General features: G+C 40.7%; 1 protein-coding gene across 3 annotated transcripts in view; it reads left to right on the top strand.

Annotated features, from left to right (window-relative positions):
* The window catches only part of myo6b (myosin VIb), a 103,775-nt gene that overhangs the window by 80,920 nt on the left and 9,011 nt on the right, over positions 1-13,844 (top strand). The window contains exons 28-31 of one of the 3 annotated variants that reach the window (XM_061968326.2): positions 169-329; positions 448-498; positions 6,072-6,175; positions 7,339-7,473. In XM_061968326.2, coding sequence (XP_061824310.1) covers positions 169-329; positions 448-498; positions 6,072-6,175; positions 7,339-7,473 — 451 coding nt within the window. Of the gene's footprint in view, positions 1-168; positions 330-447; positions 499-6,071; positions 6,198-7,338; positions 7,474-13,844 lie in introns of all 3 variants that reach the window. The other 2 variants (XM_061968328.2, XM_061968327.2) reach the window with 2 other exon arrangements.

Genomic DNA, 13,844 nt, shown 5'->3' with positions numbered 1-13,844 from the left:
ATGACCAGTAAGGCTTTCCTAATAGTCCTGCATCATAGATGAATAGCTTTAATCAGGTTTGTGCACACAGCAGAGTTGTAATTGCTTTATAGATTGTGGAAAAAGGGAGCCCACTCGTATTTAATTAGTTACATGTGGCGTGTTTATGTGTCGGTTCGTGTCCTTCAGGCGGAGTTGGAAATCCAGTTGGCTCTGGAGCGGGAGGAGCAGATCCAACGGACAGCCATTCTAGAGCAGGAGAGACGTGATAGGGAGCTGGCCATGAGGATCGCTCAGAGTGAGGCCGAGCTGATCACTGAAGACGGCCAGGTGGACGCAAGTCTGCGCAGGTATTGAATGTTTAAGAATAACAGAAACGTATTCATCAACCTCTAGGTGGATGAGAATGGAGGTAAACCTACTGTACCGTACCAACTTCTTCTCTCCTATTGCTCTGTCCTTTCATAGTGATGAGGCTTTTTTGGATCTCCCTATCTCTGCATCCTCAGCCAGAGCCATGTAAGACTTTAGCATAGTCCATGCAGTGTAATCCCAACAAAAAGCACTCGCTCATTCCCTTCACTTTGTGCCATAACCCCCATTATAGTTCCATATCTCTTCGCTGCTTTGAGTAGCTATCAGTCTACCCGCAATACAAAGCCCTTGCTCAAGTGCATGAAAGTATCATATCAGACACAACAAAATGTATCTATTTTTTCTAAGGATCACTGAATGTGTCTGTGTTTGCTCTGCCCATCCATTGATTAATTGTAATCATATCCTTTTGAATACATAATCAGTATGTATGGCAGTTGCATCCTTTGATTTACATCTTAAGTCTGCTTGAACTCATAGTATTCACAATGGTGTTGATTGATGCATCTAAAAAGGGTACAAAATAGCTTTCTTTGACTTGTAACCAAGCAACAACATTCCCCTTTTCCCTTGGCTCCATTGTGATGCTTTTTTAATAGCACTGCCCGAAACTTTTTTTAGTACCTGGTCAACTGGTGTTCCAAACATAACCAGCTTATTCCATATGTGTGACATATACCCCTGCTTATTGGTCAAGCAGATTTGTCATTGTACCGTGTGAGGACACACGACTTCCGTGATGCCTTATCTCTGGACGCTGCAGCATTATACACCACAGTGCAGTGTCAGTCTGTTTCCTTGCTGCCCTCAGTCGTCTCTTGAATATAATTTGTCAATAGCCACATGATAGAAATGTAATACCTGAGAACCCTTCATTTTACCACTGTCCTAGTTTTATTCTAAAGAAGGATCAGGAACTGTGCTCCAAAGTGAATGTTTTGTTGCATATGCGGCACACAGAGCTGGAGTCATTGCATTCAGTCCACGTAGACCTTCACGCTGGCGTCACTAGCATAGTCGTATATTGTGGCAGAAAAAAATAAACACCTCGGCCTCCTTCTGTACCCTTGTTGATCCAACCAACCATTTCCTATTAGCAACAGCCCATCGCTTCACTTTCACTGCTTGTTTCCTGCCTGCACAATCCTCCTCATCACGCTTTCCCCCCAGCCAGACTGATGAGGGTTGACCACGATTCACATTTTGTTTCAACTTTTCAGTCAGCATCAATTACAAGTGGTAATCTGGATAATTAGATCGAGCATTCTCCTCTCTGAGACATTAGCAGCTGTAAATAGAGGACTTAATTCCTTGGTATTATTGAATTAGCAGCCTCCACACTGCAGGGAAGCTGGAGTTGGGAGCCCAGACCTGCTGTTAACTGTCTGAAGGTCTGTGCCGCCTGCGTGATTCATAAATATAACGGCTGAGCTAAATGCCAGCAAATGTAGTGTCATCCCGCAAGCAGTAAGCACACATGGAAACAGTCGCGACGTGCCGTTCAAGTGCATTTCCTCCTATCGATTGTTGATTGACCAAAGCGAGCGAAAAAATGAAATAAGCATGCGTAAAATTTGTCTATTAGCAAACACATCAGGCATTAGCTCACACTTTGCGAGATGTCTTCATATCCTTATCGACTAAAGGTGTGGGGAGGGTGGCCCCCTGCAGACTTCTGGAAAATGGCCAATCAACAAAGAGAGACAAGTTAGGAAGGGGTCCTTAAACAGACAGAGGCGCTGTTGACACTGGACCGAAGGTTTTCAAACTGTGGCTCAACAAGCCTCCCATTAGAGAATGTCATAGGGCTCAAAAGTGTGTAGTGGAAACGCAATGCGTTGTGCTTCCTGCTTATTTAATTGGCTAAATGCATGACTCTGTCCTGAAGTTATTCTTTTCTTTAACAAGTTCAAAACACATCGTGAACGTGCAACATCATTTACTGTCACAATGGTTGTCATGATTGATTCAGGAAAAAAAAATGATTGTGTGAGACTTGTCTCATTTCCAGCGTAGAAGCAAAGCCAAGGAAGTCGGGTTAGTGAGCTAATAAAGAGACGATAAATAGCTTGAATAACAACCGTGATACGATCAAACACCACTTTTAAAGCCATCACCTGGTACATGGTAGTGTGTTCACAGCATTTTTACACTGGTAGGTTTGAATCAATGCCTGGTTTATTATTTTCGACACGCAGCATTTAGTAAGATTTTTGCATTAGCCAAGCTAAGCTATCTGCAGGTTACGAACAACATACAGTATTTGGGAAAAGGCAATACCCCTAATCATAAATCAATAACTGAGAAAAATGTTAACATTTCCCACATTAACGCACAGTGTATTAAAGACTTGAAATATATTTAGTTTGAAAAAAATCTCCGGTAGACACCGTACAGTGACAAGTTGTGTTGATTTACCTCTGAAAGGACGACAGTCTTCTCTTTCTGATATAAAATTCAGAGGTTTTGCACACACCTAAAGTTGGTTTGTCCGTGAGCCTTTAATTACTTAGCATTCCGAAATGTTTGGCCTGTATAAAAACAAATTCTGTTGACGATTCAGATATAGGACACGTTTGGCAGCTCATATGGATCAATTCCACCAATTTTACTTATTTTTTAAGGTGGTCTTTGGAAGAGGGTCCAATTTGTTTCGGTACAATCCCAATATTTTTTTCTTTCGTACAATCAATTTTACTTCAGTTTGTTGCTCTCTCTAACAATACCGCTAATTGAGTACATCCATGTAAACAAAAACTTTGTCCAGCAACAATTGGTACCCAGCCCTCACAATGTATTGTGAAATCACTTGCCCTTTCGAGCCCCATACTGTAGCAGATGATGAAGAATAAGCTCTTTATTGACATTGCACAAGTACAACAAAATTTCAATCCTGTTCAAATCTGTCAAACAAAACAGGAACACTGATGGGTTGTCACTTACGTAGCCTCGTAGTCTAGGGCCTCCCCTACGCAGTCGGGATTGATTTTGCTTTTAAACAACTGAAGCAAGGTGAACTGGTTTGAATAATTTATCATTTTGTTTGTGTCAAACTTCTGCGCCAGGGTTACTGGTATCTTTTTTAAGCTACCTGTTGGTACCTTGTGTCGAGTGTCATAAAGTTACACACACAATGTTTATGGTAAACAACTAAGACACACAACTAATGTTTTTCAGACAAAACATAATTATTTTACAGTGGTACCTCTAGTACTGACAAGTGCCCTGCTTACAGGTTTGTAGGAATAAGAGGTGTTTCTCAGCTGATTGTTGCATAGGTTGCGAGTAACAATTTGAGTTACGAGCCTCCCCACCACTAATTGGGGAGCGTTATTTAATGACACTTCTGAAAAACGTGAGCTACTTTAATACTACTGCTAAGTTACCACATACTAGTGGACGTGATAACCACTCATAGCTTCCAATTGCCAGAAGGTAGGCGGATAACTCAAGCTGACTTTCGCCAAGCAGAGGCGGAGTAAGAGTCAAAGCAAAGACAATAAATAAAGAATCTTGTACAAACCCCGTTTCCATATGAGTTGGGAAATTGTGTTAGATGTAAATATAAACGGAATACAATGATTTGCAAATCCTTTTCAACTCATTCAATTGAATGCACTACAAAGACAAGATATTTGATGTTCAAACTCATAAACTTAATTTTTTTTTTGCAAATAATAATTAACTTAGAATTTTATGGCTGTAACACGTGCCAAAGTAGTTGGGAAAGGGCATGTTCACCACTGTAACATCACCTTTTCTTTTAACAACACTCAAACGATTGGGAACTGAGGAAACTAATTGTTGAAGCTTTGAAAATGGAATTTTTTCCCATTCTTGTTTTATGTAGAGCTTCAGTCGTTCTCCGCTGTCGTATTTTACACTTCATAATGCGCCACACATTTTCAATGGGAGACAGGTCTGGACTGCAGGCGGGCCAGGAAAATACCCGCACTCTTTTTTTACGAAGCCACGCTGTTGTAACACGTGCTGAATATGGCTTGGCATTGTCATGCTGAAATAAGCAGGAGCGTCCATGAAAAAGACGGCGCTTAGATGGCAGCATATGTTGTTCCAAAACCTGTATGTACCTTTCAGCATTAATGGTGCCTTCACAGATGTGTAAGTTACCCATGCTTTGGGCACTAATGCACCCCCATACCATCACAGATGCTGGCTTTTGAACTTTGCGTCGATAACAGTCTGGATGGTTCGCTTCCCCTTTGGTCCGGATGACACGATGTCGAATATTTCCAAAAACAATTTGAAATGTGGACTCGTCAGACCACAGAACACTTTTCCACTTTGCATGAGTCCATCTTAGATGATCTCGGGCCCGGAGAAGCCGGTGGCGTTTCTGGATGTTGTTGATGAATGGCTTTCCCTTTGCATAGTAGAGCTTTAACTTGCACTTACAGATGTAGCGACGAACTGTATGTAGTGACAGTGGTTTTCTGAAGTGTCCCTGAGCCCATGTGGTGATATCCTTTAAAGATTGATGTCGCTTTTTGATACAGTGCCGTCTGAGGGATCGAAGGTCACGGTCATTCAATGTTGCTTTCCGGCCATACCGCTTACGTGGAGTGATTTCTCCAGATTCTCTGAACCTTTTGATGATATTATGGACCGTAGATGTTGAAATCCCTAAATTTCTTGCAATTGCACTTTGAGAAACGTTGTTCTTAAACTGTTTGACTATTTGCTCACGCAGTTGTGGACAAAGGGGTGTACCTCGCCCCATCCTTTCTTGTGAAAGACTGAGCATTTTTTGGGAAGCTGTTTTTATACCCAATCATGGCACCCACCTGTTCCCAATTAGCCTGCACACCTGTGGGATGTTCCAAATAAGTGTTTGATGAGCATTCCTCAACTTTATCAGTATTTATTGCCACCTTTCCCAACTTCTTTGTCACGTGTTGCTGGCATCAAATTCTAAAGTTAATGATTTTTTGCAAAAAAAAATGTTTATCAGTTTGAACATCAAATATGTTGTCTTTGTAGCATATTCAACTGAATATGGGTTGAAAATGATTTGCAAATCATTGTATTTCGTTTATATTTACATCTAACACAATTTCCCAACTCATATGGAAACGGGGTTTGTATTTTACAGACTATTTTTTTATTTTTGTGGTTATAAAAAAAGTATGTGTGTGCGCGACAGCCTCACTACAATTATTACTGATAATTCATCCTCGTTATGACATTTGCGTCGACGTTAAGGAGTAGGATTAAATAAGCTCCAATTCTTCCTTTCCCATTTCAGACATAACTGTGTGCAACTTTGTTCCCAGTGTTTGAAATAAACCATTACAATGTTGTGTTGAACTGGTAGAGTATTTACTGGAAGGTGGCTGGCAAAGTGCATTGTTGTTATTTTTACTAGGTTGTTGCTTTCATAGCAGCATTACTCTCCTCACATCGAAATGTTATTTTTATTTTATTTTTTTGCTTCTCAGAACATATTGACTGTGTAAATCGTGAATTATGCTTTTAAACGCTTCTCCTCAAATTGTTGAAGTGCTGGTGCTCATGTCGCTTTTTCAGAATACCACTCTAGCTTGTTATGGGTGAGTTTCAGTATGTACCACGCTAAACAGCCTCACACTAATACCTTGTTTAACCTTCACAAAGTGTACCTTTTCTGCACACTTGCTGTCTTTTTCTGTTTGTGCCTCGCGCTTAGACACACATCATCACCTGCTCTTTCCCCGCAGGGGCCCTCAGGTGCAGGCAACCAAAGCCGCTGCTGGCGTGAAAAAGTATGACCTCAGCAAGTGGAAGTATGCTGAGCTGCGAGATGTCATCAACACTTCCTGTGGTGAGGAAACCCGGCTCTGTGGGTGTGTTTCCTTCGCACTTTTGTGGATTCCTCTCTGTTATTTTAAAGCATCCAGCAGATTTGCCAAAAAGCTGAGCCTGCAGCTGTAGGGAGCACTGCGACTGGCAAGAACTCGTACCCGTCGAATTAAAAGACTGATCTGAGGGCGCTCCCACAGCTGTTGCCACTCATTAGCGTGGCTTTTTTTTTTAAAGCGGCGCAGAGAGGAAGTTATCTCCATTATGGAGGATGGTGGACCTCTGCCCTTCTGACTGATTCAGAGCCAACTTCAAATCAGTCTGCATGAAGATCAGATGACTTTCCACTGGCTGCCCGGCTTACGTCTTTATGGCCACTGCTGCAAAGTCAAGCTTACTGTGACATCCCAAGGACATCTGGCTGAAAATCCATGTCATGCAATGGTTGATACTAGAAACACTGTCTTCAAAGTCCACATATCAACTTGCATTTTTATGACAGCAAGGTGTTATTCCAAAGATGTTCCATTTAAACATTGATGACACCACTTCTCGCCTAAACTGTTATGTCAAACCACGATACATTACAGCATATTTGTAAGCAATTTAAATTCAGGAGGGAAAATATTCAGGATTTTGTCAATTAGATCAGGTTTGTTATTTCTGGTGCTTATGAAGACATTTTCAGACTGTATTCAACTGGCAGAACCATAGCAACGCAATGAAAAATTAGTTTTTTCTGCACGTATATCATAGGTTTCAAATTCTGTGTTTGTAACATTGGATAAAATGGTATTTCTTTCTTCCATTTGGATGAAGCTAATATGGTGCAAAGCTGAATCTAATGAAACCTTCATCTCTGGATAAGACTTACTTTTCACAATGTAAGACCATAATCAAACTCAGTTACAAAAGTGAACGACAGACTGTTTACATGCCTCGATGGGTGCTGCTGTTTTGGTTAGCAACTGGGCTTAGCACTCCTGTGTCTGAAGTAAATGATTCACCCGATGCCTAATTGGGAGTAATGTATTTTGGTTGTGTACTAGAATGCATTTGTAGTTCAATTCCAGAAGGTCTGGAGGATACTTAAACTTCTTGTATGTAGCTATTACGAATATTATATGAATCTTGCGATAAGTGAATGTCACATTAGTAACAATAGTGTGTCTTGTGTTTGGACAGACATAGATCTGTTGGCAGCCTGTCGAGAGGAGTTCCACCGCCGTCTGAAGGTCTACCACGCATGGAAGTCCAAGAACAAGAAACGCAACGACGACGGCAGTGATCAGAGGGCTCCGAAGTCTGTCACTGACTACGGTCGGTTGAAAAAATGTTTCCATTCGTTCTCATTCCAATGTAGTTGTATGCCAAACAAGTAATAATTGTTTTGTTTTCTCCGTCCTCCCCGCTGCTCACATTCATTGGCAGGGATTAATGACCCGCCTTTAAAAAAGCCTGGGAAAGTTCAATCAGTCAGCGAAAAACAGCGCCCTGAAAACGCACAGCCGCCTTCTATGTGCTCAAAATATTTATTCCAATTAACAAGTAACTGCCGGTCATGCTTGGTCCGGTTCAACTCATGCTAATTTGACAGCTCACTGCAAACACACGCGCACACACACATTGTTTAAAATGCTTGAGAGCATACTGCTGATAAGCATGTTTAGATTTGACAGCTCCCAAAAATTGATTATATAAGGTCATTAGGGAATGGATCTTTGCGGTAAAGCAAAGCTGTTGCACATACTGTACTAATGCCTTACTCACACGAGGCAAAAACCTACCGTGCGTAGGTCTCCTTAACACCTAACCCTGATAGCAAAACGTCATTGAATCAACATTGAAATTTGGTCAGACATCAGTTTTGAGATCAACATTGATGTCTGACGTTGAAAGGAACATTGAAAGTGCTCACTATGATCAACATTGAAATAACGCTGAATTTCCAACCTATTCTGACAATGACAAACATTGATACAACTATATAAATATGCATTGCATTATGTATTGAAACAATATTAATATTAAAAGGACCACTTAAAAACCTTTCTTTGTAAGTTTTTAATATGCCTAATTAAAAATAATCACTTTATTACTCTATTTAAGGTATAGTTAAACAAGGAGCATGCCAAAGTTGTCTACTTGTCAGTGATTATAATGAGAACAGAATAAAAATAGTTATCATCTTACACAATTGATAAAGCAAAGCAAAGCAAACTGAGAACAGAGAACAACCGTGTACAAACTACAATTATTCAGCCCCTTCTGATGGACAGGGCTGGCATATATAGGAGCCTGATTGGCAACCTGGAACAGGTGTATCCCAGTTGCCAATCAGGGACAGGTGTGGTAGCCAGCGGAAGTCAAAACACATATTCAGAGCACTGGACAGACAACACACAAAGGAACAACTAACACAAGTCCACACTGTCACATAGGCCATGCTAGTAACATCACAGTCACTAACAGCCAGGTAATGGTATCTGAATGGAATAATTAAATATATTCTATAGGGCTTGTATATGTGACGTGGAAACTCTTTACATTGTGGGTCTTGCTGGACTTTGAATAGTTTATTTACATGGCTGAATACAAGACACTCTGCTTAAGTTTAGTTATTTTTCTTTAAATAGTTCAAAAACATGGCGCGAACGTGCAGCATCATTAACTGCCACAATCGCCTATATAGCAGCTGTGAGATGATCAAACATGACTTTTAACGCCATCACCTGGTACATGTTGGTGTGTTCACTGCATTTTCAGACTGGTAAGTTGGAATCACAGCCTGTTTTACTTAGTTACCGTATTTTTCGGACTATAAGTCGCAGTTTTTTTCATAGTTTGGCTTATGGGTGCGACTTATACTCAGGAGCGACTTATGTGTGAAATTATTAACACATTCCCGTAAAATATCAAATAATATTATTTAGCTCATTCACGTAAGAGACTAGACGTATAAGATTTCATGGGATTTAGCGATTAGGAGTGACAGATTGTTTGGTAAACGTATAGCATGTTCTATATGTTATAGTTATTTGAATGACTCTTACCATAATATGTTACGTTAACATACCAGGCACATTCTCAGTTGGTTATTTATGCCTCATATAACGCACACTTATTCAGCCTGTTGTTCACTATTCTTTATTTATTTTAAATTGCCTTTCAAATGTCTATTCTTGGTGTTGGGTTTTATCAAATACATTTCCCCCAAAAATGCGACTTATACTCCAGTGCAACTTATATATGTTTTTTTCCTTCTTTATTATGCATTTTCGGCAGGTGCGACTTATACTCCGGTGCGACTTATACCCTGAAAAATACGGTACACAAAGTAGCATTTAGTAGGCTGTTAGCGTTAGCCAAACTAGCTGCAGGGCACCAACAACGTACGGTATTTTGGAAAAAAGCATGTTGTCCGTTTACTTTTAGTCTTGAATAAGCACACAAATTATGAGTATTCTTTTCGAAGAAGTGGCGCAGTGATCAAATAATTTAAAAGTAATAATGGGCATGTTTTTTGGGGAAAACCTGCTTATGAAATGAGGCCAGGCACCCTCACTCCATCTCAAACGCATAAGAGATGAAAGCCGCAGATTAAGCGCAATTTCAACAAAGGACAATGAGCCTTAACAGATTTTACGTTCTGAAATTCTTCATCGGTGTAAAAACGGACTCCGTTGACGAGATATAGACAAGTTTGGGTTCGACAATGGCAGAAGCTTACTCAAATCTCTTGTCCATTAGATGTGCTCATATGGATCAATTCCACCAATTTGACTTATTTTTTCGAGATAGCGAGCCTTAGCAATAGGGTCCAGTTTGTCTCGGTGCGGTCCCTTGATTTTTTTTTTTTGTACAATCCACTTTATTGTTTGGTTGAAGTTTATTTTTAACATGTATACAGTTTAAATATGACACATCACATATTTTACATATTTTGTCCGAAAAGGAGTAGGAAGAAGAAAGGTGTATTTAGGCTCAATTCGAGTACCCCTCAACTACCCTTGTTTTTGCCCTCCTTCCTTTGTTTTGCACGTTCATGTCAATCAGAGGCATTCGAATTATCCTTCAGGTAGTGGGGATGGGCGAAGTACGTCCCTCGAAGCGAAGTGAGCTCGCAGACCTCCCTACACTATTGAATGCGAGGAGAAAGATGGCAGATCGGAAACCCAGAAAAGAGTAGAAATGGCATATTTCGCCAAAAATGTTGTCTTCTAAACCGTCTTCTTCTTAATAAAGACAGGCGAAAAAAAATTTTAAAAAGAGCACAAGCAAAGCAGAACATCACGTGTGATAGCATCTTTAAAGTAAACAAACATTTGCCGCATCTGCCTTACGCCACTGCTGGCAAACAGCGAAGGTTGACGACGTAGCGAGACGCAATCGACTTCCGTATGCATAGGGGCTTATGGCTGGGTTGCATATGACGTCGCATCTGGCTCACGTCCGGCATATAAATATGCCTGGTGGTCAAGCCAGCGTCTGTTGTCAAAGGGCACTAGGTGCCATTTAGCCTTTCTCGAAGAAAAATTACCTATGATAGCGTTGTTTTCGGCGGTACGAACCGTTCAAAAGGCGAAAAGGATAAACGTTTATTCGAGAGGTAATCAAGAAGGGCGGAAGCCTGAAAGATTTTACAAAGCAACAACGAGAAAAGTAGCACACACTCCAGTCTAAGAGAGCTGAGTCGAAGAACGCACAAGTTTGCAGTGATCACTTCGTTAAAGGGGAACATTATCACAATTTCAGAATGGTTAAAACCATTAAAAATCAGTTCCCAGTGGCTTATTATATTTTTTGAAGATTTTTTCAAAATTTTACCCATCACGCAATATCCCTAAAAAAAGCTTCAAAGTGCCTGATTTTAACCATAGTTATAAACACCCGTCCATTTTCCTGTGACGTCACATAGTGAAGCCAACACAAACAAACATAGCGGAAAGAACAGCAAGCTATAGCGACATTAGCTCGGATTCAGACTCGGATTTCAGCGGCTTAAGCGATTCAACAGATTACGAATGTATTGTGGAAGCAGGTAGCGAAAACTAAATTGAAGAAGAAACTGAAGCTATTGAGCCATATCGGTTTGAACCGTATGCAAGCGAAACCGACGAAAACGACACGACAGCCAGCGACATGGGAGAAAGCCAGGACGAATTTGGCGATCGCCTTCTAACCAACGATTGGTATGTGTTTGTTTGGCATTAAAGGAAACTAACAACTATGAACTAGGTTTACAGCATATGACATACATTTGGCAACAACATGCACTTTGAGAGTGCAGACAGCCCAATTTTCATCAATTAATATATTCTGTAGACATACCCTCATCCGCGCTCTTTTCCTGAAAGCTGATCTGTCCAGTTTTGGAGTTGATGTCTGCAGGCCAGGGAAGCTAGGGTCGATAGGGGGTTTAGCTCGCTCGTCTGCGGGAACAAACTGCCGCCATTGCTTGCCGTGCTAGCGAGGTCCTTTGTCCCTGAATTGCTCACACACTCCGGCAGATTCAATGGAGGTCTGGCGGCAGATTTCTTTGACTTTATCGTTGGAAATGCATCTGCTTTGAGTGTCGCAGGATATCCACACATTCTTGCCATCTCTGTCGTAGCATAGCTTTCGTCGGTAAAGTGTGCGGAACAAACGTCCAATTTTTTGCCACTTTCGCATCTTTGGGCCACTGGTGCAACTTGAATTCGTCCCTGTTTGTGTTGTTACACCCTCCGACAACACACCGACGAGGCATGATGTCTCCAAGGTACGGAAAACAGTCGAAAAAACGGAAAATAACAGAGCGGATTTGACTCGGTGTTTGAGAAAATGGCGGATTGCTTCCCGATGTGACGCCACGTTGTGACGTCATCGCTCCGAGAGCGAATATTAGAAAGGCGTTTAATTCGCCAAAATTCACCCATTTAGAGTTCGGAAATCGGTTAAAAATATATATGGTCTTTTTTCTGCAACATCAAGGTATATATTGACGCTTACATAGGTCTGGTGATAATGTTCCCCTTTAAAGGTTTGTTTGATATACTTTTAACGTTTTGTGTTTCCCATTTAAGTATTATCTTGATATTATTTGTATTTCTTAAAAACTGATTTTTGCTGCGGATGTTTAGTCAAACACCAACTTGGCGAGGCTAAATAAAAGAAAGCAAATGTGAGTAAAACCTAAAAGAGTTAAGCTTTTACCAAAGGCAGCAATCATAAATGAAACTTTCAGCACATACACAATGTTAACATGTATAGTTATAGTTTGATAGACGGGACACGTGCAACAAACATGCCTGTAGACACAAAGTTAAATCATAAAATGTAACTTTGCCCGAGCAAAAGCTATGCATATTTATCCAGGATGAATATGAATGATTTATCCAGGATGTCCTTGACCCAGCCACACACAAAGTAGTTACAGACCTCCATGCTTTTCCAAGCTTTCATCGGTTTTGTCATGTAGAACAAAGTCTGAAGCACCAGATAGTTTGACATGTCTGGGAACGCGACCAACGAATAATACTTAAAGGGGAACATTATCACAATTTCAGAAGGGTTCAAACCATTAAAAATCAGTTCCCAGTGGCTTATTTTATTTTTCAAAGTTTTTTTCAAAATTTTACCCATCACGCAATATCCCTAAAAAAAGCTTCAAAGTGCCTGTTTTAACCATCGTTATATACACCCGTCCATTTTCCTGTGACATCACATAGTGAAGCCAACACAAACAAACATGGCGGAAAGAACAGCAAGCTATAGCGACATTAGCTCGGATTCAGACTCGGATTTCAGCGGCTTAAGCGATTCAACAGATTACGCATGTATTGAAACGGATGGTTGTAGTGTGGAGGCAGGTAGCAAAAACGAAATTGAAGAAGAAACTGAAGCTATTGAGCCATATCGGTTTGAACCGTATGCAAGCGAAACCGACGAAAACGACACGACAGCCAGCGAAACGGGAGAAAGCGAGGACGAATTTGGCGATCGCCTTCTAACCAACGATTGGTATGTGTTTGTTTGGTATTAAAGGAAACTAACAACTATGAACTAGGTTTACAGCATATGAAATACATTTGGCAACAACATGCACATTGAGAGTGCAGACAGCCCAGTTTTCATCAATTAATATATTCTGTAGACATACCCTCATCCGCTCTCTTTTCCTGAAAGCTGATCTGTCCAGTCCAGTTGGAAATGCATCTGCTTTGAGTGTCGCAGGATATCCACACATTCTTGCCATCTCTGTCGTAGCATAGCTTTCGTCGGTAAAGTGTGCGGAACAAACTGGTGCAACTTGAATCCGTCCCTGTTCGTGTTGTTACACCCTCCGACAACACACCGACGAGGCATGATGTCTCCAAGGTACGGAAAATAGTCGAAAAAACGGAAATTAACAGAGCTGATTTGACTCGGTGTTTGTAATGTGTTTGAGAAAATGGCGGATTGCTTCCCGGTGCTCCGAGAGCGAAAATTAGAAAGGCGTTTAATTTGCCAAAATTCACCCATTTAGAGTTCGGAAATCGGTTAAAAAAAAATATGGTCTTTTTTTCTGCAACATCAAGGTATATATTGACGCTTACATAGGTCTGGTGATAATGTTCCCCTTTAATATCACTGGACAAATCTTTTTTGATAAAGAATAGGGATCTATTCCATTGCATACTTAGATTTTTTGCTCGTATTTGCTTTTTGCA

Source organism: Nerophis lumbriciformis, linkage group LG08, assembly GCF_033978685.3.
Source record: "Nerophis lumbriciformis linkage group LG08, RoL_Nlum_v2.1, whole genome shotgun sequence".
Taxonomy (NCBI): domain Eukaryota; kingdom Metazoa; phylum Chordata; class Actinopteri; order Syngnathiformes; family Syngnathidae; genus Nerophis; species Nerophis lumbriciformis.
This window is presented reverse-complemented; position numbering and strand designations above follow the sequence as displayed.